Source organism: Myxine glutinosa, chromosome 2 (assembly GCF_964187855.1).
Source record: "Myxine glutinosa chromosome 2, kmMyxGlut1.1, whole genome shotgun sequence".
Taxonomy (NCBI): domain Eukaryota; kingdom Metazoa; phylum Chordata; class Myxini; order Myxiniformes; family Myxinidae; genus Myxine; species Myxine glutinosa.
In genome coordinates, this window is record NC_136262.1 from 177,225,446 (window position 1) to 177,251,598 (window position 26,153).

General features: G+C 46.8%; 1 protein-coding gene across 2 annotated transcripts in view; it reads right to left on the reverse strand.

Moving 5' to 3' along the window:
- ITGA11 (integrin subunit alpha 11) overlaps positions 1-25,429 on the reverse strand; it is a 206,370-nt gene extending 180,941 nt beyond the window's left edge. Inside the window, exons 1-2 of one of the 2 annotated variants that reach the window (XM_068108969.2) lie at positions 25,166-25,429; positions 7,900-8,023 (exon numbers count right to left, since the gene is read on the reverse strand). In XM_068108969.2, the coding sequence (XP_067965070.2) occupies positions 7,900-8,023; positions 25,166-25,412 (371 nt within the window). In that variant the 5' untranslated portion in view covers positions 25,413-25,429. The remainder of the gene's footprint in view (positions 1-7,899; positions 8,024-25,165) is intronic. The other variant, XM_078771963.1, reaches the window with a different exon arrangement.
- Between the last annotated feature and the right edge of the window lie 724 nt (positions 25,430-26,153).

The window sequence follows — 26,153 nt, forward strand, 5'->3', positions numbered from 1 at the left end:
ACCAACCAAATGCCAGCATTCATCGCACAGAGGAGAGAATGTAATAAACTGAAAATCGAGGATATACGATACATCACATAGTTGATCAAATGGTGCAACAGGCAGGTCTGAGTTTCTTGATTTTTGAGGTCACATTTCAAATCACCCAAACGATTGCATCACTAGGGGGTCTGTCATTTGGAATGAAACATCCGTGGATGACATGGGCGAAATACTCGCGACTTTAAGTAGTTTCATTAAAACATCACTTCCTAATGAAGCAATGCCAGACACGGTGCTGTGGAGTTAGAGAGTCTGCTATGAGTCTGGGAAATCTGCAGTTCGAACCCGGGCCCAATCATACCGAAGACTTTTAAAGTGGTCCATGCTACTTCCTTGCTTGATGCTCAGGATTTAAAGTAAGAGAGCACGGACAAACAACTACAGGTTGGAAACCATTGCACAGATTTGATGGGCCTTGAAGTTCCTTATTTAAGGGAACTCATATTATATTATATTTAACTGCAACTATTCCATGCTTTCCTTAAATAACGCAGGCATCCACAATGCCGTCGAGTGTTTCGTCCTTTGTTTTAAATGGAAAAATGAATGACTTTCGCAAAAGACGGCAATGCTGAGGCACATGAGCTGTGTAACAATTGCGGAGACAACAATACCCATTAAAAATGAGAACGGCACTCGGTAGAACGTATACCTCCGCCAGCCTGAACAGTTTAAGTTTTGTATCCCACTGATAGGTCGGATCTGGATCCGGACCTGAACCAAAATCTAATCGGCAAAATATAATCACCTAACCAATTGATCCACCTAGTTTTGTCAAAACTTGTCCATAACTTTTTGAAATATCATGCTATGTCTCTCTTTTGGCCTCGTCTCTCAATGGTTAAGAAGCGCTTAAAAATAAAAATATATAAAAATCTCAAATCTGGATCTTCACAAAAATTGAATCAATTGGTTTTTTCACACATCCAACATGTTCATCAGGGTTCGCCCAAATCCATCCATAACTTTTTGAAATATCATGCTATGTCTCTCTTTTGGCCCCGTCTCTCAATGGTTAAGAAGCGCTTAAAAATTAAATTAAAAAATCTCAAATCTGGATCTTCACCAAAATTGAATCAATTGGTTTTTTCACACATCCAACATGTTCATCAGGGTTCGCCCAAATCCATCCACAACTTTTTAAAATATCATGCTATGTCTCTCTTTTGGCCCCGTCTCTCAATGGTTAAGAAGCGCTTAAAAAAAATTTTTTTAAATCTCAAATCTGGATCTTCACCAAAATTGAATCAATTGGTTTTTTCACACATCCAACATGTCCATCAGGGTTCGCCCAAATCCATCCACAACTTTTTGAGATATCGTGCTATTTATAGTTTTTGAACATATCACGCAATGGTGAAGATGCACATTAAAAATTCTAGTGTCCGGATCTGGATCTTCACCAAAATCTGATCAATTATTTCTTGATCAGAAATTTGGTCCAAATCCGTCCACAACCTTTTGAGATATCCTGTTCACAGACAGACATTTGAGATATCCTGCTTGAGGTATCCTGTTCCCCCTCACCCCCTGGCTGTGACTACTTTCAATGAAAATGGCCCGAGTCAAAATGAGTTATGAGATTATCAGAATGAGATATCCTTAAACTCACAAATTGCATACCCCCTCTACCTAGTGTCACTGCACACAGATAAAGGTGTGCAAGGCTGTATGGTTGGCTGGTTTTCTGCCCACCATTTATGGGACCATAAATTACCATGTCTTCTGATGTGAGAGTAAATTGCACGCACAGTAACCCAACAATGTGGAGACGTGACATTGCTGAGTTATAAAAATGAGGTGCTAGGTTCTAGGTTCTAGATACGCACATGTTGTATGTATTATAATCTCTTCCTGAGTTGAGAAATGTTATGGCAACAAAAATAAATGTGATCTGTGCTCATTGTTCGTTTTATTCGGCATATAAAATGATATTTTTCAGTTAATAGGGGATTTGGAATCAAGTAGTGTGGGCAAGAAAAAAAGTAGGAAAGAATGATCCCATTTGGAATGAAACAATAGAACGAGTGAATGAATCCAACAGTTTGAAGCACAAGTTGGACATATTAGGGTTGGAAAGAGTATGTAAACATAAGGTATGGGAGAGAATTGACTGAAAGTTGTTTTCTTTTCAGGAGATACTCTGGCAGATAATGACTTCACGTGGAATGTACATTGGATGACTGCACGCACTCAATGGCATGGACAATAAAAGTGTAATTTCCCAACGGGGCCCGTGGATCATGATGCAGGGAATCCAGGTCCAAATTCCCCATACCAGATGTGTGCTGTCCATTGTCTACGAATTTCCTTGTAATTCATATAAGGTTCATTGGCTTCACTGAAAAGTTTCAACAACGATTGATTGTGGTATTTAGGAAAACTTTCTTCTTTCATTTAAAGCGATTGTATTTATCATACAAGGATGTGCAAGGGAGATTGGACACGCAACCCCGTTTAGCTAATCCATGCCAGTGCCACATCAGTCCGAGACGGAAATGGCATGGGAGCTTGCTTTTATCCAGCTCTCCGGGATATAAATCCTACTATTAATTTGCAATTGGTCACCGTCTTTGACACCAATAGGAATTTTTATTACAGACCCGAGGCATCAAAAAGCTACATATATCGAACAAAGTTTCAAATGCCACCACAAACAAACAAGCAAACCTCGCTGCCATTAGAGTATTAAAATTGCATCAGATGTGGCAATAAATGTGAATTGATGCGCCCAGCTTGGTGGGCTCGATGAAGACGCCATTTACCTTTTTTCTGGCTCAATCTCTATCTCGTGTGGGTACAGGCAACTTGCTAGTATATATAAATAACAAGACCCAATCACGTCTCTCACCCATAATTGGAGGGAATAATCAATCAACTCTCACAATCAATTAATCCAGGTGGCTAGGATTTCAATAAATTAACACCCATGCTCTTCTAGCCAAAGAAAGCTGCATAAAGCAACCAATGAAGAGATGAAGCTGAGTCTATAGGCCCATCACTTCGCTATCGCCGACACATCAGTGGTCTCTGTCTTTTTCTAGTCTTGCACCCTCTGCCCTCTCCCAAGTATCTGCAGGATCCACGCAGTCCACCAGCAACCCCCTACTATCTTTTCTACACCCGTCAACACTCCCCACAACGCCGAACCCCCACCGAACCCCTTCTCTCCATGCAAATTTTTTTTGCTTATGTATCCATCTTGTCAACCCTTGTTTGTCCGTCTCCATCTACCTTCTCCCTCTGCCCTGCTATTGGCATTTCCCCTTTCTCCTGCTGATCCCTTTGTGATGTTGTGTCCTGATCTGTTCTGTGTCCGAGCTCTTCCATGAGCCTGGACCATGTATTTTTTTTAAAAGGGACACAAGGAAAGACCTTTACTGTTTCAAATGCTACAAAGGTTACTCTACAGCCACAGACATTCATACTTAGCACATACAGTGCATTCAGAAAGTATTCAGACCCCTTCACTTTTTTCACATTTTGTTATGTTGCAGCCTAATGCTGAGATCGTTTAAATTCATTTTTTCCCTCATCAATCTACACTCAATACCCCATAATGACAAAGAGAAAACAGGATTTAGAGAAAGTTTTACAAATTTATTTTTTTTTAAAAACTGAAATATCACATTGACATAAGTATTCAGACCCTTTGCTATGACACTTGAAATTTAGCTCAGGTGCCTCCCATGTCTCTTCATCATCTTTGAAATGTTTCTACACCTTGATTGGAGTCCACCTGTGTTAAATTCAATTGATTGGACATGATTTGGAAAGGCACACACCTGTCTATATAAGGTCTCACAGCTGAAAATGCATATCAGAGCAAAAACCAAGCCATGAGGTCGAAGGAACTGCCTGCAGAATTCAGAGACAGGATTGTGTCGAGGCACAGATCTGGGGAAGCCTACAAAAAAAATTCTGCTGCATTGAAGGTTCCCAAGAGCACAGTGGCCTCCATAATTCTTAAATGGAAGACGTTTGGAACAACCAGGACTCTTCCTAGAGCTGGCCGCCTGGCCAAACTGAGCAATCGGGGGAGAAGGGCCTTGGTAATAGAGGTGACCAAGAACCCGATGGTCACTCTGGCTGAGCTCCAGAGATCCTGTGTGGAGATGGGAGAAACTTCCAGAAGGACAACCATCACTGCAACACTCCACCGATCTGGGCTTTATGGCAGAGTGGCCAGACGGAAGCATCTCCTCAGTGAAAGACACATGAAAGCCCGCTTGGAGTTTGCAAAAAAGCACCTGAAGGACTCTCAGACTGTGAGAAACAAGATTCTGTGGTCTGATGAAACCAAGATTGAACTGTTTGGCCTCCATTCTAAGCGTCATGTCTGGAGGAAACCAGGCACCGCTCATCACCTGCCCAATACCATCCCAACGGTGAAGCATGGTGGTGGTGGCATCATGCTGTGGGGGTGTTTTTCAGCAGCAGGGACTGGGGAACTGGTCAGGGTTGAGGGAACAGGGACTGGGGGTGTGGGGGACTGGTCAGGGTTGAGGGAACAATGAATGGAGCAAAGTACAGAGATATCCTCAATGAAAACATGAAACAGAGCACTCAGGACATCAGACTGGGCCGAAGGTTCACCTTCCAACAGGACAATGACCCTAAGCACACAGCCAAGACAACGCAGGAGTGGCTTAGGGACAACTCTGTGAAGGTCCTTGAGTGGCCCAGCCAGAGCCCTGACTTGATCCCAATCGAACATCTCTGGAGAGACCTGAAAATGGCTGTCCACCGATGGTCCCCATCCAACCTGACAGAGCTTGAGAGGATCTGCGGAGAAGAATGAATGGCAGAAAATCCCCAAATCCAGGTGTGCAAAGCTTGTCGCGTCATACCCAAGAAGACTCGAGCTGTAATCGCTGCCAAAGGTGCTTCAACTAAGTACTGAGTTAAGGGTCTGAATACTTATGTCAATGTGCTATTTCAGTTTGTTTTTTTTAAATAAATTTGCAAAACTTTCTAAAATCCTGTTTTCTCTTTGTCATTATGGGGTATTCAGTGTAGATTGATGAGGGAAAAAATGAATTTAAACGATTTCAGCATAAGGCTGCAACATAACAAAATGTGAAAAAAGTGAAGGGGTCTGAATACTTTCTGAATGCACTGTACATGAGAATCCCAATGCTATATGCTCCTCCCCTCACTCCTTCAGTATGTGCTACTTGTGAAAGTCTGCAAATTCCATTTCTTCAGATTACGTGACGTGTGTGTACACGTGTATGTTTGTATGTGCTTTACAAGGACATTAGAAGACGTTTCATAAATCAACACAGTATAGGAGATTTTAAGCTGGGATTCCAGCATCATGAGTCACGTGCCAAGATGAGAATGCCACTGGGGCCAAACCAAATGCCTATGTCTATTTGAAAGACGGATGTCTTGCTCTTTTTCAAAGGACAAAATTCTTGAGAAAGCAAGTACATTCATATTTATATAATTTTGCTTAAAGGTGAGTGTAACAATAAGGAAATAGATATATTGTTACTTGCAATTTTATGAGCTGCTCAGCCATGTGTCCTTCAGATTGGTATTTTGGTGTCCAGACTTTTGCATCAGCCTTAGTTCATGGGGAAAGAAAGGAAATAAAAGATATCTTGGAAAATTCTGATTGCAAGTTCACGGCAATTGGGTTTGATCAGTTTTTTATAACAACACCAACTCAAACCCAATGTTTTGCCAAAATGTCACACGTTGTTTATCATTTTTGAGGGACTACGCTGCGATCGCATTCCTTCACAAGTGTGGAATTGTCAAGAAGCCAAAGTTCAAATCCAAACAACAAGGCACATCCTGAACCAGACGTAAACTGAAGCTCCAGTGGCTCGTGGCATGTTGTGGATTCCAAAAAGAGGATGGATGGCTTCCTAAGATGAACTACAAACTGATTATTAAGGTGATGTAGTGTGGAGCTGATTCCAGGAGCGCAAAGGCTGAGCTACTTTATTTAATTAGGTAACCAACTGTACTCGTGAATTGTCAAATGATGATTTATTATTCCGATGATGTAAAGCAAGATGAACCTGCTGCTGGTACCAAAAGAAAAATCATTAATCTACTTGCATAAGCAAAATCATGTATTACCTCCGCCAGCAGAGGTGGACGGAGGTTATATTTTCACCCCTGTCTGTCTGTCTGTTTGGCTGTTTATCTGTTTGTGAGCAGGATATCTCAAAACGTTATGGACAGATATGGGTGAGTCTTAGTGGACAGGTTGGTGGTGGTTTGGCTGTTTATCTGTTTGTGAGCAGGATATCTCGAAAAGTTATGGACAGATATGGGTGAGTCTAAGTGGACAGGTTGGGAGTGTGACAAGGACAAATTGATTAGATTTTAGTGAAGATCCAGATCCGGACACGAGAAATTTTAATTTTTTCTTCACCATTGTAAGATTTGAATAACTTAACCAAAAAACGATACATAGTTATGTGGACTGTTATGGACAGATTCGGACGAAACGTTATGAGCTGCTCAGCTTGGTTAGGTGACACGAACAAGCCGATTAGATTTTGGTTCAGGTCCGGATGCAGATCCGTCCCATCAGTGAGATCCAAAAGGTAAATGTTCAGCCTGGCGGAGGTATGTCCACAACCTTTTGTCCACAACCTTTTGAGATTTGTCCACAACTTTTGAGTCCGAATCTGTCCACTATTTTTGAGATATCTTGTTCACAGACAGAAAAACAAACAGACAGGGGTGAAAACATTACCTCCATCCACCTTCGGTGGCGGAGGTAATTACAATAAGAATTGAATAAACGCCAATAAAATTAAGTGTTATGTGTGTACAGCACAAACTAACTTCTCACATGTATACTCTACTTTTCTTTCAATTTTGTGTATATTACCCATATTTTTAACAAAGCATACAGAATCAGGGTCTAACTGAGCAACAGATTGAATCAATAAAACAGCGATCATGGCATGCCAACTGCTGGGAGAAGCAAGGTGAAGCTGACATTTTGGGCTTTAAATTTTCAATGGAACCAAATAGGGACACAGGATAGTGGCGAAGGTTGACATAGGGTGAGAGTGAGTCAGAGGTGTGTGTATCAAAGCTATGTCAAGGATCAGAGTGCATTTAGGGTAGGAATGATTCATTTTGACAACTCACGAAATGGCGGGTCGGGATTCAGGTGTTAAAAGTCAAGGGAACTGAGAGAAAAGGGGAATAATAGTGAAACAAAGAAGAAATTAAAAATTGGGAGAAGGGGGGGAAGAGAGACAACAAATAAATAAACAAAAACAACTAAACAAGGGGAAGTTAAAAAGGTAAGATCATTCATTCATTCATTTTGTATGCCACCTGCAGGCAGCACTGCTGTGTCACTGAAGGGGATATATAAAGGAGATGGCAAATGGGAGAGCAGAGAGAAGAGGAAAAGGTATGAGAAGTGAGAAAAAAGAAGGAGGAGATAGAAAATAGTTAAAACAAAAAAAGGGAAAAACATAGTGGAAAAAAGATTGAGAAGTTGTAAAAGACGGGAGGTCGAAGTAAATGATGAGTGCTCATTAATCAAATGGGGAGCAAACATCCCGATCCTGAAGATGAGGTTTTGTTATTTACACTGTTGACTGTCCTTGGTGCTGAAATGGAGAAAAATACCCGAGACGATTGCACGAATGTCATGGAAGATTGAATCGTCGAGCAACTGTTTTGGAGAGATCTGTGCTGTTGGTTCATACATCGAGCAAGTGTTTGGGAAGCGATTTCCGAGTCTTCACCCTGTCCCACCAACACAAGTGTATCAGAGTGCACGTGATTTGTCAAGTGACCTCCTCCACCCCCACCCCACATCTCCCCCCCCCAGCCTGCTACTTTGCTCGTGAACACCATTCATCTCACCATTTCTGCCCACTAGGATCAATATGCTGCCGCACGGTGTAGCCAAACTGGGACTGGAGGCTTCCTTGGAAGATTCGTGCTCGCCTGGTGTCCAGATTGAAAGACCATATGCAATTTAGGCAGCCTGCCAAATACAAAACACATACACACACCATTACAAAAAATATGATTTGCAGCCCTCACCTCATTGTTTCACACAAATATCTTGAATATTAATATAATCGAAAGATTTTTTTAAAGGCATTTTAATGCATACAAAGTGAGCATCTATACAAATAAGAGAAATGGTGTGTGTGTGTGTGTGTGTGTGTGTGTGTGTGTGTGTGTGTGTGTGTGTGTGTGTGTGTGTGTGTGTGTGTGTGTGTGTGTGTTTGTGTGTGACTGTCTGTGTGTCGCCATGTTTCTGAAAGATGGCCAAACGGAGGTTCATCAAACTTTCAGAGGTTCATCAGTGAGTGCAGGGGTGTGGATTAGCCAAAAAGTTGGATTTCTTTTAATTGTTTGGATATTGTGCCTAAGCCTTTGTCGCTACATGAAAGGTAATATTAAATGATTCCTGATCCCATTCGTTAGTGGGTGTAGGAAAGTGTTTTAGGCCCCCACAAAAAAATTGAAAAAAAACAAAATTAGATTTCTTTAAAATGCCAACAGTATTAGAACAGCAATGGACAACGATGGGTGGGTGCTCCTGCTAGCAAAACTTAAAAGCATTAATACAGCAACATCAAAAAAAGGTCTCGTCTGCCGGCATTAGTTGGTGGACACGTTAAGGATCCCAAGGTGCCCTTCGTGAAGAGTAGGTGAGCTATCGCCGGCACCATGAACAAATTACAAATTCTTGCTCATCATTCCCATATCAAAATGTGTCGTTCCTGAATCATAGCATTATCAATCAGTGCATTCTTTTTCATCAGTCGCAGACAGAATCTCCATCTGGTTTCTTAAACATAGGGGCAATACCCCCTGGGAGTTCACCTGGTAGAATAAAGCAGTATAGCACACTGACTTAAGGTATTTTAAACAGTATCATGGTATTTTAAACCAATTTCAATGGTTGCTAAGAGACAGGGCAGCATGTACAATCATACTAACGTGATCATAAGAGTTTAAACAAACAAAAAATTACCTATTTTAGTGGGCAACTTCTCCCCCTCCACCCCTCCCCTCTAAACCCCCTTAACCCCCTACATGGGTGATGAAGGTTGTGATCAAGTTTCATCAAAATTGTGTGTGGAGTTTTGGAGAAGAGAGCAAATACCTTTGGCAAGTCATCTCCCTCCTCCCCCCCCACCAATCCCTCATAGGGGATGGAGGGGGTTACCCTATGTATTACCAACACACATGGAAAATTTGGTGGAGATTGGGCGAAAATGCTGAATCATAATCATAACACTGTTTCCATATACAAACAACCTGAACCTGCGTACTACCAGCATGTACACAAAATTTGGTGGAGATCGGGCCAGCCTTGTTTTTTTATGATTTTCAGATGTACATACATACACATACACTTGGTCCTCGGTTACCGTCATGGCAACGTTCTTGAAAACCAGGACGTTAAGTAAAACGACGTTAAATGAATCAATTTATCTCATAAGAAATAAATTTATCTCGACGATGTAAAAGCGAGTTATCTATACGAGCAGAGTAACCGCCCTACGGGTCATCTTGTTCTAAGCATGCCACACATTCTTGACACATTCCTTTATTTGGGCAGCATACAAGCAACTGACAATGACTTCAATCGTTCCCGAAAATAAAATAAAAATAACCTGGGTTACCAGCATAAAGCAAAAACATGTCTACTACACGTAATTCAAAAGACCTCACACTGGAAAACGTGGAGACAGTAATACTGCACTGTAAAGAGTGGGGACTTGTAATACCTTCTCCCACCTGGAGGTGGCGATAAACGATACACATTTACATAGAGAATTTGCATCCACACCCCTTTCCCCAAGACCACTGGCAAAGATTAAAACACCACAATACACTAAATGGGTCATGCTTATCCTAAGTAGCAGGTCTGGATGGACAGTGCCTTTAGAAAGTATTCACACCCCATGACTTTTTCACATTTTGCTGTGTTACAGCCTGAATTTAAAATGGATTACATTGATATTTTTTGTCACCGATCTATACAAAATACCCTATAATGTTAAAGTGGAATTTTTTTTGATGAAATTAAAAATGAAATGCAGAAATATCTAATTTAGATAAATATGCAACCTCCTGAGTCAATATTTCGTAGAAGCGCCTTTGGCAGCGATTATAGCTTCGAGTCTTCTAGGGTATGTCTGTATCAACTTTGCACATCTGGATTTGGGGAGTTTGTCCCATTCTTCCTTGCAAATCAACTCAGGCTCTGTCAAGTTGGATAGGGAGCGTCGGTAAACAGCAATCTTCAAGTCTTTCAACAGATTCTCAATGGGATTCCAGTCTGGGCTTTGGCTGAGCCACTCAAGGACTTTCACATTCTTGGTCTGAAGCCATTCCAGTATCGCTTTGGTTTGGATGCTTGGGGTCATTGGCCGATTGGAACATAAATCTTTGTCGCAGTCTAACGTCCTATGCACTCTGCAGGAGGTTTTCCTCAAGGATTTGCCTGTATTTGGCTACCTTCATTGTTCCCTCTATCCTTACAAGTCCGCCAGTTCCTGCCGTTGAAAAGCATTCCCATAGCATGATGCTGCTACCACTATGCTTCAAGGTAGGTATGGTGTTAGATGGGTGATGAGGTGTGCTCTGTTTCCGCCAAATGTCATGCTTTGCATTCAGGTCTCTCAATCACAATTGTACTGAGATACAAATTTTAATCTTATCAGACCACAAAATATTTTGCCTCGTGCTCTCAGAGTCTCTCACATGCCTGTTTGCAAACTCCTGGCCTTCTGTCATATGCCTTTTTCTCAGGAGTGGCTTCCTCTGGCCACTCTACCATGAAGCCTAGATTTGTGAAGTGCTGCAAAGACCGTTGTCCTTCAGGCAGGTTCTCCCATCTCAGCAAAGGACCTCTGTAGTTCTGTCAGAGTCTTCATTGGGTTCTTGATCACCTCCCTGACCAAGGTCCTTCTTGCCCGGTTTCTCAGTGTGGTCAAATGGCCAACTCTAGGAAGAGTCTGGGTAGTTCCACATTCTTTCTGGACTGTACGCTGCTTATATAAATGAATTCCCCACCCCCGGCGCACTGGTCACACACGCCGGTTACCAATAAGCTACCCAAGTCACAGCCTCCCCTCTCACCTCAGCATGAGAGCCCACCGCCACGACAGATAATGGCATTCAGCATGAGTATGAGCGACCCCATACGATCGGGCGCTGTCGGTATAGAGGAGAATGACAAGGAGGAGGTAGGTGTGTGGAAGGCGAGCCCGAACTGCTGAGTTGCGAGTTAATTGCAGCGTCAACCATGGGTGGAAAAGGTGCATCGGATGTGTAACAAACCCCACACTATCTCTTTCACACTTTTATTTCTTTACCCCTCTTCCCAAACTCTGTGTTCTTCCTTCAGGTGTCTGAATCAATTTTAGTGTAAAGGTTATAAGCCATTGCAATAAGGCATCCGAGGGTGGAGATTATTGCGTAGGGAACAAGGGGAATGTACGAGTGCTGTAAATTATTACCTCCACCACCAAAGGTGGATGGAGGTTATGTTGTCACCCCTGTCTGTCTGTTTGTTTGTCCGTCCGTTTGTGAACAAAATATCTCAAAAGGTTGTGGACGGATTCGGACGAAATTTGGCAGAGATGTAGCGTATGTGAAAAGGATGAAACGATTAGATTTTGGTGAAGATCCAGATTCGGATCCAGCTAATATAATTTTTAAGTGATTTTTCACCATTGCAAGATCGGGCCAAAAACGATACATAGCAGGATATCTCACAAAGTTGTGGATGGATTTGAACGAAACTTGGTGGACTGGTTGGGTGTCTCACAAAGATGATTCGATTGGATTTTGGTGAAGAACTGAATATGGATTCGGATATGAGAACTATTTAAAAATTCCAAGTGATTCTTCACCATTGAGAGATAGGGCCAAAAACGATACATAGCAGGATATCTAAAAAAGTTATGGATGGATTTGGACAAAACTTGTTGGACAGGTTGTGTGTGTGACAATGAAGAATCGATTAAATTTTGGTGAAGATCCGGATCCGGATCCAGCTAGTATAATTTTTTAAGCGATTCTTCACCATTGAGTGATATGGCCAACCAGGCGGAGGTTTGCTCTCTACTGAGTGCCGTTCTAGTTACTCCCGCGAGGGAGTAATGCATTCGATCGTGTCCGTGTGTGTGTGTGTGTGTGTGTGTGTGTGTGTGTGTGTGTGTGTGTGTGTGCGTGTGTGTGTTCGTGTGTTTGTGAACAAGTTATCTGGAAAAGTTCTGAACGGATTTGGATGAAAGTTGGTGGGATGATTGCCCTTGGGATAAGGAAGGATTGATTAGTTTTTGGTGAAGCTCAGGATATTATTCCGGATCCAGGAATTTTTTGAAGGATTGTTTACCATTGGAAGATAGGGCTCATTTTTTTTTAACATTATCTTCAGTGGTATACAAAACAAACTATTCAGCCTGGCAGAGGTATGCGCTCTACCGAGTGCCGTTCTAGTTACGACTTGCAGTTTGAGTTCGTAATGCATTATTAGAATTTGTTGTTTTGGGTATTAATGTTTGATTTTCATGATGAATAGCCTCTGAATTTATAGATGGAAAAATGATTGGCCAATCTCCCACAAATTTTGCATACGTGCTCGGGGTAACCATACTCATGGGCGCAAAATAAGTTTGACGTCTTTCCTCACCCTCCCCATCCATCCCCCCCCCCCCCCCCTCCCCACCAACCACTGAGAATGGGGAGATGATGTGTAAGTTTAGTTGAGGCATGTACATTAATATTTGGTAACTTTACTGATACCTTTTTTTAGACTATCAGATTTTGCTGAGATACATACAATACAGTCTAGTATATTATCTGCATTCTTACTTTGACTTTCCATGCCTGGTTAGTGTTAGCTGTTTCTACTCCTTCATGGCTACTGTTGATCTGAAGAGATGCCAGAGTAAAGTCCTTTTGAAGAATTGAGTCAAATAAAAAGCTGAGGAAATAGGAAATTATGTGTAAACACTGCACGAATGAATGAAGTATTTTATAAGGGCAACCAGAAAAGAGATTCGTATATTATGTGACATAGAAAGAATTCTGTCTAGTATTGAGAAATGTTGCCTGGTGTTGGGCTAGCGGCTAGGGTGCCAGCTTAGGATCCCAGGATCCTGGGTTCGAATCCCGGTCGATCGCTGTAATTAACGCCAGGGGGGTTGACTCAGCCTGGTCATACCTTCCGAGGTCGGCAAATTGAGTACCAGTACACTGGTAATTCCCTGTTTGTCGTAAAAGGCGACTAACAGGGTTGGCGGCAGGAAGGGCATCCGGCCGTAAAACATTGCTTCAAAAAGGGGACCAGAAAAATAACAACAACCACGGTGCCCAAAAAAGGCCAACCCCTGCTTTGCAGGGGAAAAATGGCCTCTAAAGGTGGTTTTTTTCTTTTTCTTTTTTATTGAGAAAATCCTTTGATCAATTAGAACGGCCCTCAGTAGAGCGCATTCCTCCACCAGGCTGAACATTTTACGTTTTGTATCTCACTGATTGGCTGGACCTGAATCCAGACCTGAACAAAATCGAATCGGTTTGTTTTTATCACCTAACCAACTCATCCACAGAGTTATGTCACAAGTCTTCCACAACTTTTTGAATTATCACGCTACGTATCATTTTTGGCCTCAACTCGCAATGGTGAAGAATCACTTTTAAAAAAATTTAAATCTGGTATTTGAATCCGGATTTGGATCTTCACCAAAATCGAGCCGATGCGTCTTTGTCACAATCTGTCCACCAAGTTTCATACAAATCCGTCCATAACCTTTTGAGATACCATGATATATATCGTTTTTGGCCCTCTCTCAAAGGTGAAGAATCACTTTTAAAATTCTAGTACCCGGACCTTCCATTTCCTCATCGCAACATTTGCTTTCATCACCGTTAGTAGTAAAGGGAAAAGAAGGAACGTCATGCTTGACATAATAAATATCCCAAACTCCAACCTAAGAGAGAGCCAGAGGCAACACACTTGAATGCAGACTCACAGTTCCATCACAAGAATATAGTTCCCAAGTGGGAGAAACAATACAGATCAAATCGAACGTCTCATTACCTTTCCACGAGGGTACCACAGCGGTGCACTCGAGCAGCACTGTTATATGATAATGGTTCGACATCTCGTTTGAAATGTTCTACACATGTGACATCACCTCTATTCTATGAGAATAACGATTTGTCCATCATTTCCGAGCCGGTTGGACTGGCAATTCCATTGAAGGCCAACAGCGGAATCATCGTATCTGGCTAGATTGCAGACCGTTTGACGCACGGTGATTGCCTCGAGGGAAACCACTAGATTACGACCTGCTGAACGACATGATCCCCATGGATGGTTAGACAAGAAATTTGGAATTTATCCAGTGGGCTGGAACACAATGGCCTACTCTTTGCAAAAACAAAAAAAGATCGTGTGATCTTTAAGGTCCATCAGCAATCAGTGCCAGTCGATGAGTCTCCAGATTTCATGTCCAATCCTATGGGTGACACACCCTGCAAAGTACCATTCAGACAGTTTGTAGAGGAGTCAGGAATCGAACCAGGCATAGACAGCTCAAAATTCACAAACTCTCCCATTCCACAATTAATTATTCCTATATTTTGCTCTTGAACAATTTGTCGAGAGCTCATACTCCTGTAAAGACAAGACATGGTGATGAGACCTTTGCCTACGAGCCGAGTTCACAAATGGAGAGCCTACGAGCCGAGACCTACACAAATGCAACCCAAGACATGACCTGGCATTTTGGACAGACTTGGAGAGCATCTCGCACCTAACAACCCACTCCGCTCCGCCAACCACAGCGCAATGTTCCAGGAAGCAGAGAGATCGAGCATCTCGAGGGACATTCAGCTGGATGGGAGAAGCAAAGTGAATTACAACATGGTCCATTCTCCAGTGTGCCAAAATGATCCTGTATTCGTAGGTCTACAACTTCAAACCACACACCACGTTGGGCAAAGAGAGAACCTCATGGTGTAGCTCTAACAAAAAAAACTACAAAGAGCCATCAGAGATTGCAAACCCTCGCCAGGATGTATTTTCAGTGGTTTTTAAGGCTTTTGTGTTAAAACAAATATGGTGGCCGAACCACGTGACCGATGACGTCATCATTATAATTTTTACGTCATCGTCATCATCCACCAATTTATGCCTACATGACGCTCAATAAATTTCATCTTGATCGGATGAAGTTTTGTACTTGTTGAATTATGACGTCATGATGGAGGCACCTATGACATCATCATTAACATATTTTATTCCCCATGGAGAGTTCTTTATATTGAGCCATGTCTCAATTTTCTTCTATGCAGCGCTTTCAGAGATATAGAGGTGCAGCGTTTTTTGGTTTTTCCAAGATGGCGGCCGAACCACGTGCCCTATGACATCATCATTTTTTTTTTCCTCCACCAATTTATGCCTATATGACGCTCAAGAAATTTCATCTTGATCGGATGAAGTTTTGTACTTGTCGAATTATGACGTCATAATGGAGGCACCTATGACATCATCATTAACATCTTTTATTCCCCATGGAGAGTTCTTCACAATGAGCCATTTCTCAATTTTTTCTATTCAACACTTTTGGAGATATAGAGGTGCAAAGTTTTTCGGTTTTTCCAAGATGGCGCCCGAACCACGTGACCTATGACGTCATAATTATCATTAAAAATTATACAGGAGGAGGTGCACTTGCGGTGAAAATTTCCTGTCGATCGGACCAACGGTTGTAGAGAAAATCATATTTATTCTGTGCAGACAAACAGACAAACGGACTCAAATGCAATACCCTGTCCTCAGGCGAGGGTAACAAGGAGGAAAGCATTTCATCGCGTGTTTACAACGTGAATTCATCGGTTCAACACTGAAGGCGCCATCATCTAGCGCATTGGCCCAGTAGGCAAGGCTCAGGCCCGTTTGAACCAGCGAGAGGTCCCCTTGCAAGACCATAAAGGAATCGTGCGACTGGTGTTCCGTATCCTCGGAAGAGGATCAGGAGATTGAAGACCACAACCATTCGGTGGTCAAAGGAAATCACGTGGTTCAATCAGGAGATGATGATCACAACGACTAGGTGGTCAAAGGAAATCACGTGATTGAATCAGGAGATGAAGATCACGCCCACTCATTAATCAAAGGAAATCACGTGATTCAATCAGGAGATGATGATCACAACGACTAGGTGGTCAAAGGAAATCACGTGATTGAATCAGGAGATGAAGATCACGCCCACTCATTAATCAAAGGAAATCACGTGGTTCAATCAGGAGATGAAGATCACGCCCACTCAGTAATCAAAGGAAATCACGTGATTAAATCAGGAGATGAAGATCACGCCCACTCAGTAATCAAAGGAAATCACGTGATTAAATCAGGAGATGATGATCACAACCACTAGGTGGTCAAAGGAAATCACGTGATTGAATCAGGAGATGAAGATCACGCCCACTCATTAATCAAAGGAAATCACGTGATTCAATCAGGCGATGAAGATCACGCCCACTCAGTAATCAAAGGAAATCACGTGATTAAATCAGGAGATGAAGATCACGCCCACTCAGTAATCAAAGGAAATCACGTGATTAAATCAGGAGATGATGATCACAACCACTAGGTGGTCAAAGGAAATCACGTGATTGAATCAGGAGATGAAGATCACGCCCACTCATTAATCAAAGGAAATCACGTGATTCAATCAGGCGATGACGATCACGCCCACTCAGTAATCAAAGGAAATCACGTGATTAAATCAGGAGATGAAGATCACGCCCACTCAGTAATCAAAGGAAATCACGTGATTAAATCAGGAGATGAAGATCACGCCCACTCAGTAATCAAAGGAAATCACGTGATTAAATCAGGAGATGAAGATCACGCCACTCAGTAATCAAAGGAAATCACGTGATTAAATCAGGAGATGAAGATCACGCCCACTCAGTAATCAAAGGAAATCACGTGATTAAGTCAGGAGATGAAGATCACGCCCACTCAGTAATCAAAGGAAATCACGTGATTAAGTCAGGAGATGAAAATCACACCCACTCAGTAATCAAAGGAAATCACGTGATTAAGTCAGGAGATGAAAATCACGCCCACTCAGTAATCAAAGGAAATCACGTGATTAAGTCAGGAGATGAAGATCACGCCCACTCAGTAATCAAAGGAAATCACGTGATTGAATCAGTAGATGAAGATCATGACCACTCAGTAATCAAAGGAAATCACGTAGTTCAATCAGGAGATGAAGATCATTAACACTTGATCGTCAAAGGAAATCACGCAATTGATTCAGGAGATGAAGATCATGACCACTTGATGGTCAAAGGAAATCACGGGATTAAATCAGGAGATGAAGATCACAACCACTTGGTGGTCAAAGGAAATCACGTGATTGAATCAGGAGATGATGATCACAACCACTTGGTGGTCAAAGGAAATCATGTGATTGAATCAGGAGATGAAGATCACAACCACTTGGTGGTCAAAGGAAATCACGTGATTGAATCAGGAGATGAAGATCATGACCACTTGATGGTCAAAGAAAATCACGTGGTTGAATCAGGAGATAAAGATCATGTTCACTTGGTGGCCAAAGGAAATCACGTGGTTCAATCAGGAGATGAAGATCATGACCACTTGATCGCCAAAGGAAATCACGTGATTGAATCAGGAGATGAAGATCACAACCACATGTTGGTCAAAGGAAATCACGTGATTGAATCAGTAGATGAAGACCATGACCACTCAGTGATCAAAGGAAATCACGTGGTTCAATGAGGACATGAAGATCACAACCACTTGGTAGTCAAAGGAAATCACCTGATTGAATCAGGAGATGAAAATCATGACCACTTGATCATCAAAGGAAATCACGTGATTGAATCAGGAGATGAAGATCACAACCACTTGGTGGCCAAAGGAAATCACGTGGTTCAATGAGATGAAGATCACAACCACTTGGTGGTCAAAGGAAATCACGCGATTCAATCAGGAGATGAAGATCATGACCACTTGATGGTCAAAGAAAATCAAGTGATTGAATCAGGAGATGAAGATCATGACCACTTGATGGTCAAAGAAAATCACGTGATTGAATCAGGAGATAAAGATCATGATCACTTGGTGGCCAAAGGAAATCACGTGGTTCAATCAGGAGATGAAGATCACAACCACATCTTGGTCAAAGGAAATCACGTGATTGTATCAGGAGATGAAAATCATGACCACTTGATCATCAAAGGAAATCACGTGATTGAATCAGGAGATGAAGATCACAACCACTTGGTGGCCAAGGGAAATCACGTGGTTCAATCAGGAGATGATGATCACAACCACTTGGTGGTCAAAGGAAATCATGTGATTGAATCAGGAGATGAAGATCATGACCACTTGATGGTCAAAGGAAATCACGTGATTAAATCAGGAGATTAAGATCACAAACACTCAGTGATCAAAGGAAATCACATGATTAAATCAGGAGATGAGGATCACAACCACATGGTGGCCAAAGGAAATCACATGGTTCAATCAGGAGATGGTGATCACAACCAAATGGTGGTCAAAGGAAATCACATGATTGAATCAGGAGATGAAGATCACACCACTTGGTGGTCAAAGGAAATCACGTGATTAAATCAGGAGATGAAGATCAAACCACTTGGTCGTCAAAGGAAATCACGTGATTGAATCAGGAGATGAAGATCAAACCACTTGGTCGTCAAAGGAAATCACGTGATTAAATCAGGAGATGAAGATCAAACCACTTGGTGGTCAAAGGAAATCACGTGATTGAATCAGGAGATGAAGATCAAACCACTTGGTCGTCAAAGGAAATCACGCGATTGAATCAGGAGATGAAGATCATGACCACTTGATGGTCAAAGGAAATCACGTGATTGAATCAGAAAATGAAGATCATGACCACTTGTTGTTCAAAGGAAATCACGTGATTGAATCAGGAGATGAAGATCAAACCACTTGGTCGTCAAAGGAAATCACGTGATTGAATCAGGAGATGAAGATCATGACCACTTGATGGTCAAAGAAAATCACGTGATTGAATCAGAAGATGAAGATCATGACCACTTGTTGTTCAAAGGAAATCACGTGATTGAATCAGGAGATGAAGATCAAACCACTTGGTCGTCAAAGGAAATCACGTGATTGAATCAGGAGATGAAGATCATGACCACTTGATCGCCAAAGGAAATCACGTGATTGAATCAGGAGATGAAGATCACAACCACATGTTGGTCAAAGGAAATCACGTGATTGAATCAGTAGATGAAGATCATGACCACTGAGTAATCAAAGGAAATCACGTGGTTCAATGAGGACATGAAGATCACAACCACTTGGTAGTCAAAGGATATCACGTGATTGAATCAGGAGATGAAGATCAAACCACTTGATGGTCAAAGAAAATCACGTGATTGAATCCATGAGATGAAGATCATGATCACTTGGTGGCCAAAGGAAATCACGTGGTTCAATCAGGAGATGAAGATCATGACCACTTGATGGTCAAAGAAAATCACGTGATTGAATCAGGAGATAAACATCAAACCACTTGGTGGTCAAAGGAAATCACATGATTGAATCAGGAGATGAAGATCACAACCACTCGTGGTCAAAATGTCGAACCTCAGCCTCGTCTGCTCGCTGGTGGTGTCTTCGGTCTTAAATAAAGATCTTGTAGCGGTTACCGCTGGATGCACACAATCGCCTTGCACCGGCCAGAACACGGCCAGACGCACCTCTCCCGGCATGCCCGGACTCACTGTTCCCGGGCACGCCCGAACCTCCCGGGCATGCCCGCTCTCGCCTTTCCAGGGCTCGCCCAGAGAGTCCGGGCATGCCCGCTATCGCCTTTTCAGGGCTCGCCCAGAGCGTCCGGGCATGCCCGCTATCGCCTTTCCAGGGCTCGCCCAGAGCGTCCGGGCATGCCCGCTATCGCCTTTCCAGGGCTCGTCCAGAGCGCCCGGGCACGCCCAGCCTCGACTTGCCAGGCCGCAGCCAAACACGCCCGGGCAGGTCCAGACTCGCCTTTCCAAGGCTCGCCCTTGACACCCGGGCATGCCCGGTATAGCTTTTGCCGGGCAAACTTCCCGACATAAATGTGTATATATATTGCTGCCCGATAAACGGGCTTGTCAGAATACCTGAGCTGTATTGTTTCAATAAAGCAACTCGGACGAATTCCGTCTTTGGTCGCGTCAATTCTTTCGACTCGCGTTGGAGCGCAGTTCCTTCAATGGTGACCTACCGACATGGATACGGCAGTGACGCTTAAACTGCCTACCTTCTGGGAGGCTCACGCGGCTGTTTGGTTCGCTCAGGCGGACTCTCAGTTCGCCCTGCGAGGCATCACCGCGGACGACACCCACTTCCACCATGTTGTGGCGGCGCTCGGTTCCGCCACCGCGGCCCGCGCCTTGAGCCTCCTCGAGCACCCGCCGGCTGCTGACAAATACGACGCGCTGAAGACACTCCTCCTCGACGCTTTCGCCCTCTCACCGGCAGCACGCGCACGGCGCCTGCTCGCTCTGCCCGAGCTCGGCGACACGCGCCCGTCCGAGCGCATGGACTATATGCTCTCGTTGCTCGGTGAGCACTCTCCGGATTTTCTGTTCCGCGAGCTGTTCCTTCGCCAGCTGCCTCACCCGGTACGCCTCGCCCTGGCTGGCACGTTGATCACGGATTCCCGCGCCCTCGCCAGGGAAGCCGATAAGATCTCCTCGGCGGGCCAGCACATCGGCGCGGTTACCTGGAGCCCGCCGCCGTCCGAGGCGACGCCCACGACACCCGAGCGCCCTGTGCGGTTGGAGGCCGAACTGCCGGTGCAACTGGCGGCCGCCACGCCGCACCGCCCGCTTCCGACACGATGGCCGGGGCCTCCACCTGACCGGGCATGGTGTTATTACCACGCCAGGTTCGGACACAAGGCTCGGACGTGCCGGCCCCCGTGCACTTTCGGCAGGTCGGGAAACGGCCGGGCCGGCGTTCATTCCCAGCCATGAGCGCCGGCCACTCGGGCAACTTGCTGTTTATTCGGGACAAAGCGTCTGGGTGGCGTTTCCTGTGTGACACCAGCGCCCAACTGAGCGTCATACCCGCCTCCGAGCAGGACAGGCGGGACGCCGTTTGCGGCCCCTCTTTGGTCGCTGCTAATGGCTCGGCCATACGCACTTTCGGCCCACGCGTCGTCACCCTCAGCTTCGGCAGCCAGCGTTTTCAATGGACTTTTGTGACCGCCTGCGTCCCCATGGCTTTGCTGGGCGCCGACTTCCTCTGCGCACACGGGCTGCTGGTCGACGTTAAACGTCGTCGCCTTGTCAACGCCCAGACCTTCAGCTCCCTGGCGTGCACGATGAGCAGCTCCGCGCCGACCGAACTGGCGTGCGCCCTCCCGGCAGCGAACGAGTTCGCTCGCCTGCTCGCGGAATTCCCGGCCCTCACGCGGCCGACGTTTTCGGCCGTCGCGGTGCGGCACGGGATCGAGCACCACATACCCACTACGGGCCCGCCGGTCTACGCCAGGGCCCGCCGCCTCGACCCGGCCAAGCTCGCCGTGGCAAAGGCCGAGTTCGACGCGTTGGAGCACCTCGGCATCGTGCGGCGCTCCGATAGCGCGTGGGCCTCGCCACTGCAAATCGTGCCAAAGCCGGGGGGTGGATGGCACCCGTGTGGCGACTACCGCCGTCTCAACGACGCTACCACCCCCGACAGGTACCCGATCCCGCATATTCAGGACTTTTCCGCCCGTTTGGCGGGACGGGTCATCTTTTCGAAAATTGACCTGATACGGGGCTACCACAAGGTACCTGTCCGGGCGGCCGACGTCCCGAAGATGGCCGTCATCACGCCGTTCGGCCTGTTCGAATTTTTGCGGATGCCGTTTGGCCTCAAGAACGCGGCCCAGGCGTTCCAGCGCTTGATGGACGGCGTGCTGCACGACCTGCCGTTTCTTTTCGTCTATCTGGACGATATCCTCGTCGCCAGCACGTCCCGCGCCGAGCACCTCCTCCACCTCCGAACACTGTTCGGTCGCCTCAGCGAGCACGGCTTAATTGTCAACCCGGTCAAATGCCACTTCGGCGCGACGACTGTTGACCTTTTGGGCCACCGCATCACCAAGACCGGGGCCGTGCCGCTGCCGACCAAGGTCGAGGCCATCACCACGTTCCCGCGTCCCCGTTCCATCAAGGCCCTCCAAGAGTTCCTCGGCATGGTGAATTTTTATCACCGATTCGTGCCCCGCGCTGCTCAGCTCATGCGGCCCCTTTACGAGGCCCTCTGGGGCAAGCCGGCCAAGCATGACATTGTTTGGTCCGCGGCCATGGACGCGGCCTTCGCCAGCGCCAAACGGGCCCTCGCCGACGCAACGCTGCTGGCTCACCCGGTGCTCAACGCGCCCATCGCCCTCACTACGGACGCCTCCAACTACGCGGTGGGCGCCGTCCATGAGCAATGGGTGGACGGGGTTTGGCAGCCACTCGCTTTTTTCAGCCGGCAACTCCGGCCGAACGAGTTAAACTACAGCACGTTCGACCGCGAGCTGCTCGGGCTATTCCTGGCCGTTTGCCATTTCCGACACCTCCTGGAGGGCCGCCCGTTCACGGCTTTCGTCGACCACAAGCCGTTGGTCTACGCAATGGCTAAGGTCACAGAGCCGTGGTCGGCCCGCCAGCAGCGCCACCTCTCCGCCGTGTCGGAGTTCACCACGGACATCCGGCACGTCGCCGGCAAAGACAACGCCGTGGCCGACTGTCTTTCTCGGGCCAGCGCGAACGCGGTCCACCTCGGCGTGGACTCCGCGCTCATGGCGGCCGACCAGACCACCGACGCCTCGGTGCAGGCACTCCGTGCGGCGGACACGGGCCTCCGTCTGGCCGACATTCCCTTCGCGGGCACCGTCCTGCTCTGCGACGTCTCCCAGGGCCAACCTCGCCCCATCGTGCCCGTTTCCTGGCAGCGCCGCATCTTCGCCTCCATCCACGGCCTTTCTCACCCGGGCCGGAAAGCTTCTCAGAAGCTGGTGTCGGCGTGTTTCGTCTGGCACGGCCTTCGACGAAACATCAGCGACTGGGCCAACGCCTGCACGGCCTGCCAGCGGGTCAAGGTCCACCGCCACACCCAGGCCCCGCTGGCACCTTTCGCCGTGCCTGAACGGCGTTTCGACCACGTCCACGTGGACCTGGTGGGTCCCCTGCCCCCCTCGCGGGGGTTCACCCACCTGCTCACCATGGTGGACAGGACCACCAGGTGGCCGGAGGCCGTGCCCCTCGCCTCCACCACCACCGCCGACGTGGCGCAGGCGTTCATCGCCACCTGGGTCGCGCGCTTCGGCGCACCAGCGGACATCTCGTCCGACCGCGGCCCACAGTTCACGTCTGAGCTTTGGGGCGCGGTCGCCCATTCGTTGGGGGTCACGCTGCACCGCACCACGGCCTACCACCCCCAAGCCAACGGGTTGTGCGAGCGGTTTCACCGCTCCATGAAGGCCGCACTCATGGCCGGCCTTCAGGACGACGGTTGGGCCGACCGGCTGCCGTGGGTCCTTTTGGGCCTTCGCACGGCCCCCAAGGAAGACCTCCAGGCGTCCGCCGCCGAGCTCGTCTACGGCCAGCCACTCCGCGTCCCGGGCGAATTCGTGCCCGACGCTACCAGTCCCTGGTCCGCCGCTCGCCAGCGCTCGGACCTCCAGGAGGCCGCCCGACGATTTGCCCCCGTGCCGACGTCCCGCCACGGTGGCCCCCAGTCCTACGTCCCCCCGGCGCTTCGCACAGCGGAGTACGTCTTTGTGCGTCATGACGCGCACCGGGGGCCACTCCGGCCGCCGTACGACGGTCCCTTCCGGGTCCTGCGACGGGGCGACAAGTCTTTCATCGTCGACTTCGGCGGCCGGCCGGACCGGATTTCTGTGGACCGCCTCAAACCGGCGCACATGGACGTCGACCGACCACCACGGTTGGCCCTTCCTCCGCGGCGAGGCCGCCCCCCGTCCACAGTTCCCCCCGCTCGACCACCCACCACCACGTCAGACCCCTCCCCACGACCCTCCAGGGGTCGCTTCGGCCGGGTCATCCGGACCCCCCTTAAATTGACCCTGCCGGTGCAGGTCGATTCTGGAGGGGCGTGTGTAGCGGTTACCGCTGGATGCACACAATCGCCTTGCACCGGCCAGAACACGGCCAGACGCGCCTCTCCCGGGCATGCCCGGACTCACTGTTCCCGGGCACGCCCGAACCTCCCGGGCACGCCCGGTCTCGTCTTTCCCGGGCATGCCCGCTCTCGCCTTTCCAGGGCTCGCCCAGAGCGTCCGGGCATGCCCGCTATCGCCTTTCCAGGGCTCGTCCAGAGCGCCCGGGCACGCCCAGCCTCGACTTGCCAGGCCGCAGCCAAACACGCCCGGGCAGGTCCAGACTCGCCTTTCCAAGGCTCACCCTTGACACCCGGGCATGCCCGGTATAGCTTTTGCCGGGCAAACTTCCCGACATAAATGTGTATATATATATTGCTGCCCGATAAACGGGCTTTTGTCAGAATACCTGAGCTGTTTTGTTTCAATAAAGCAACTCGGACGAATTCCGTCTTTGGTCGCGTCAATTCTTTCGACTCGCGTTGGAGCGCAGTTCCTTCAATCTTCCCAATTACAAGCAGTTAATTTGAAATTACTTAATTTATTTAGAGGATGCAATATTAAGTTAACCACGTAACAACCAGACCAGTGACCACCACCCAAAAACAGTATCCATTTGCATTGTGTTTAAGTTTGTTTGTGTTGTTCTTATTGTGCGAATGACATCGTCCTACGTTTCAGGTAGACTCCACCAATTGTGGCCAAACCGCCGCACGTTGCCGACCTCCTGTCAGCACACGTACGTGGTGTCACGTGGTGTCATCGGAGCGGTTGTTTTAAGGAGCCGCACGAACCTCACGTGGAATAACGACGCCGCACTGGCTCGAGCCGTGCATGTCCCACAATCCCGCCATTGTTCGATCGGCACCCGAAGGGACTCACGATGCGGGAGGGTATTAAGTGTTTTGGCTTCGTGAGGAAAAAAAAACAAACTCCCGAACCCTTCATAGAGACGGAGTGCACCTTACCGTGGAGTAAAAGAATCTGTCCGAGCGCGGCCATGGCCATCCGTAGGAACTTGTGACGATTTGGGGACGGGATGCAGGCACCGCTAGATCTGTCGGTACGAAAGTGCGAAGTCACGAAAAGAATCCCGAACTGCACACGACTCGATTTCAGCTCGAAACTCGCAACGGGGACGGATGAAGTGAGGAGAAAATTCACAAAGCGGGAACGACTGCGACTCTGCGAGAAGCGCGCGCGAGCGTGGTCCATCCACGTTCCACGGCTCCAGCGATGGCCCCGCCCTTTCCCGTTAATCCCCGCCCACACAGGATAAAACTTTGCGCTCATTTCGCTTTTCAGCGTCCATCTATATATTACATACGCAAATGGCAACCGAATGTCTCACGCGCCCGTGCAGCGAATAGCCCAATGCAGCCCCAAGTTGAAGAACAGCTCACGCTCCTTCGATGTTGCTGTGATCAATGTCGGCGGAGTGCTGATAAATTAATCACAAACTATACCGTACAAACGGAATTGTCAAAAGATACTTGGACTGCACAGTCGCACGCACGGCCCCGTGAGGGTGAGCGCCACCGGCTCACAAAACATTGTGGACGGATTCGGACAAAACTTGGTGGACCGGTTGGGTGTCTGACAAGGACGATTCGATTCTATTTTGGTGAAGATCTGAATATGGATTCGGATATGAGAATTATTTAATTTTTTAACTGATTCTTCACCATTGGGAGATGGGGCCAAAAACGATAAATAGCAGGATATCTCAAAAAGTTATGGATGGATTCGGACGAAAATTGTTGGACAAGGTTGTGTGTGTCACAAGGAAAAATCGATTCGATTTTGGTGAAGATCTGGATCCGGATCCAGCTAGTAGAATTTTTAAAGTGATTTTTCACCATTGAATGATATGGCCAACCAGGTGGAGGTATTCTCTCTACTGAGTGCCGTTCTCGTTTAAGGGTTTTTTTCTTTGATCAAATATGGCTAACAGAC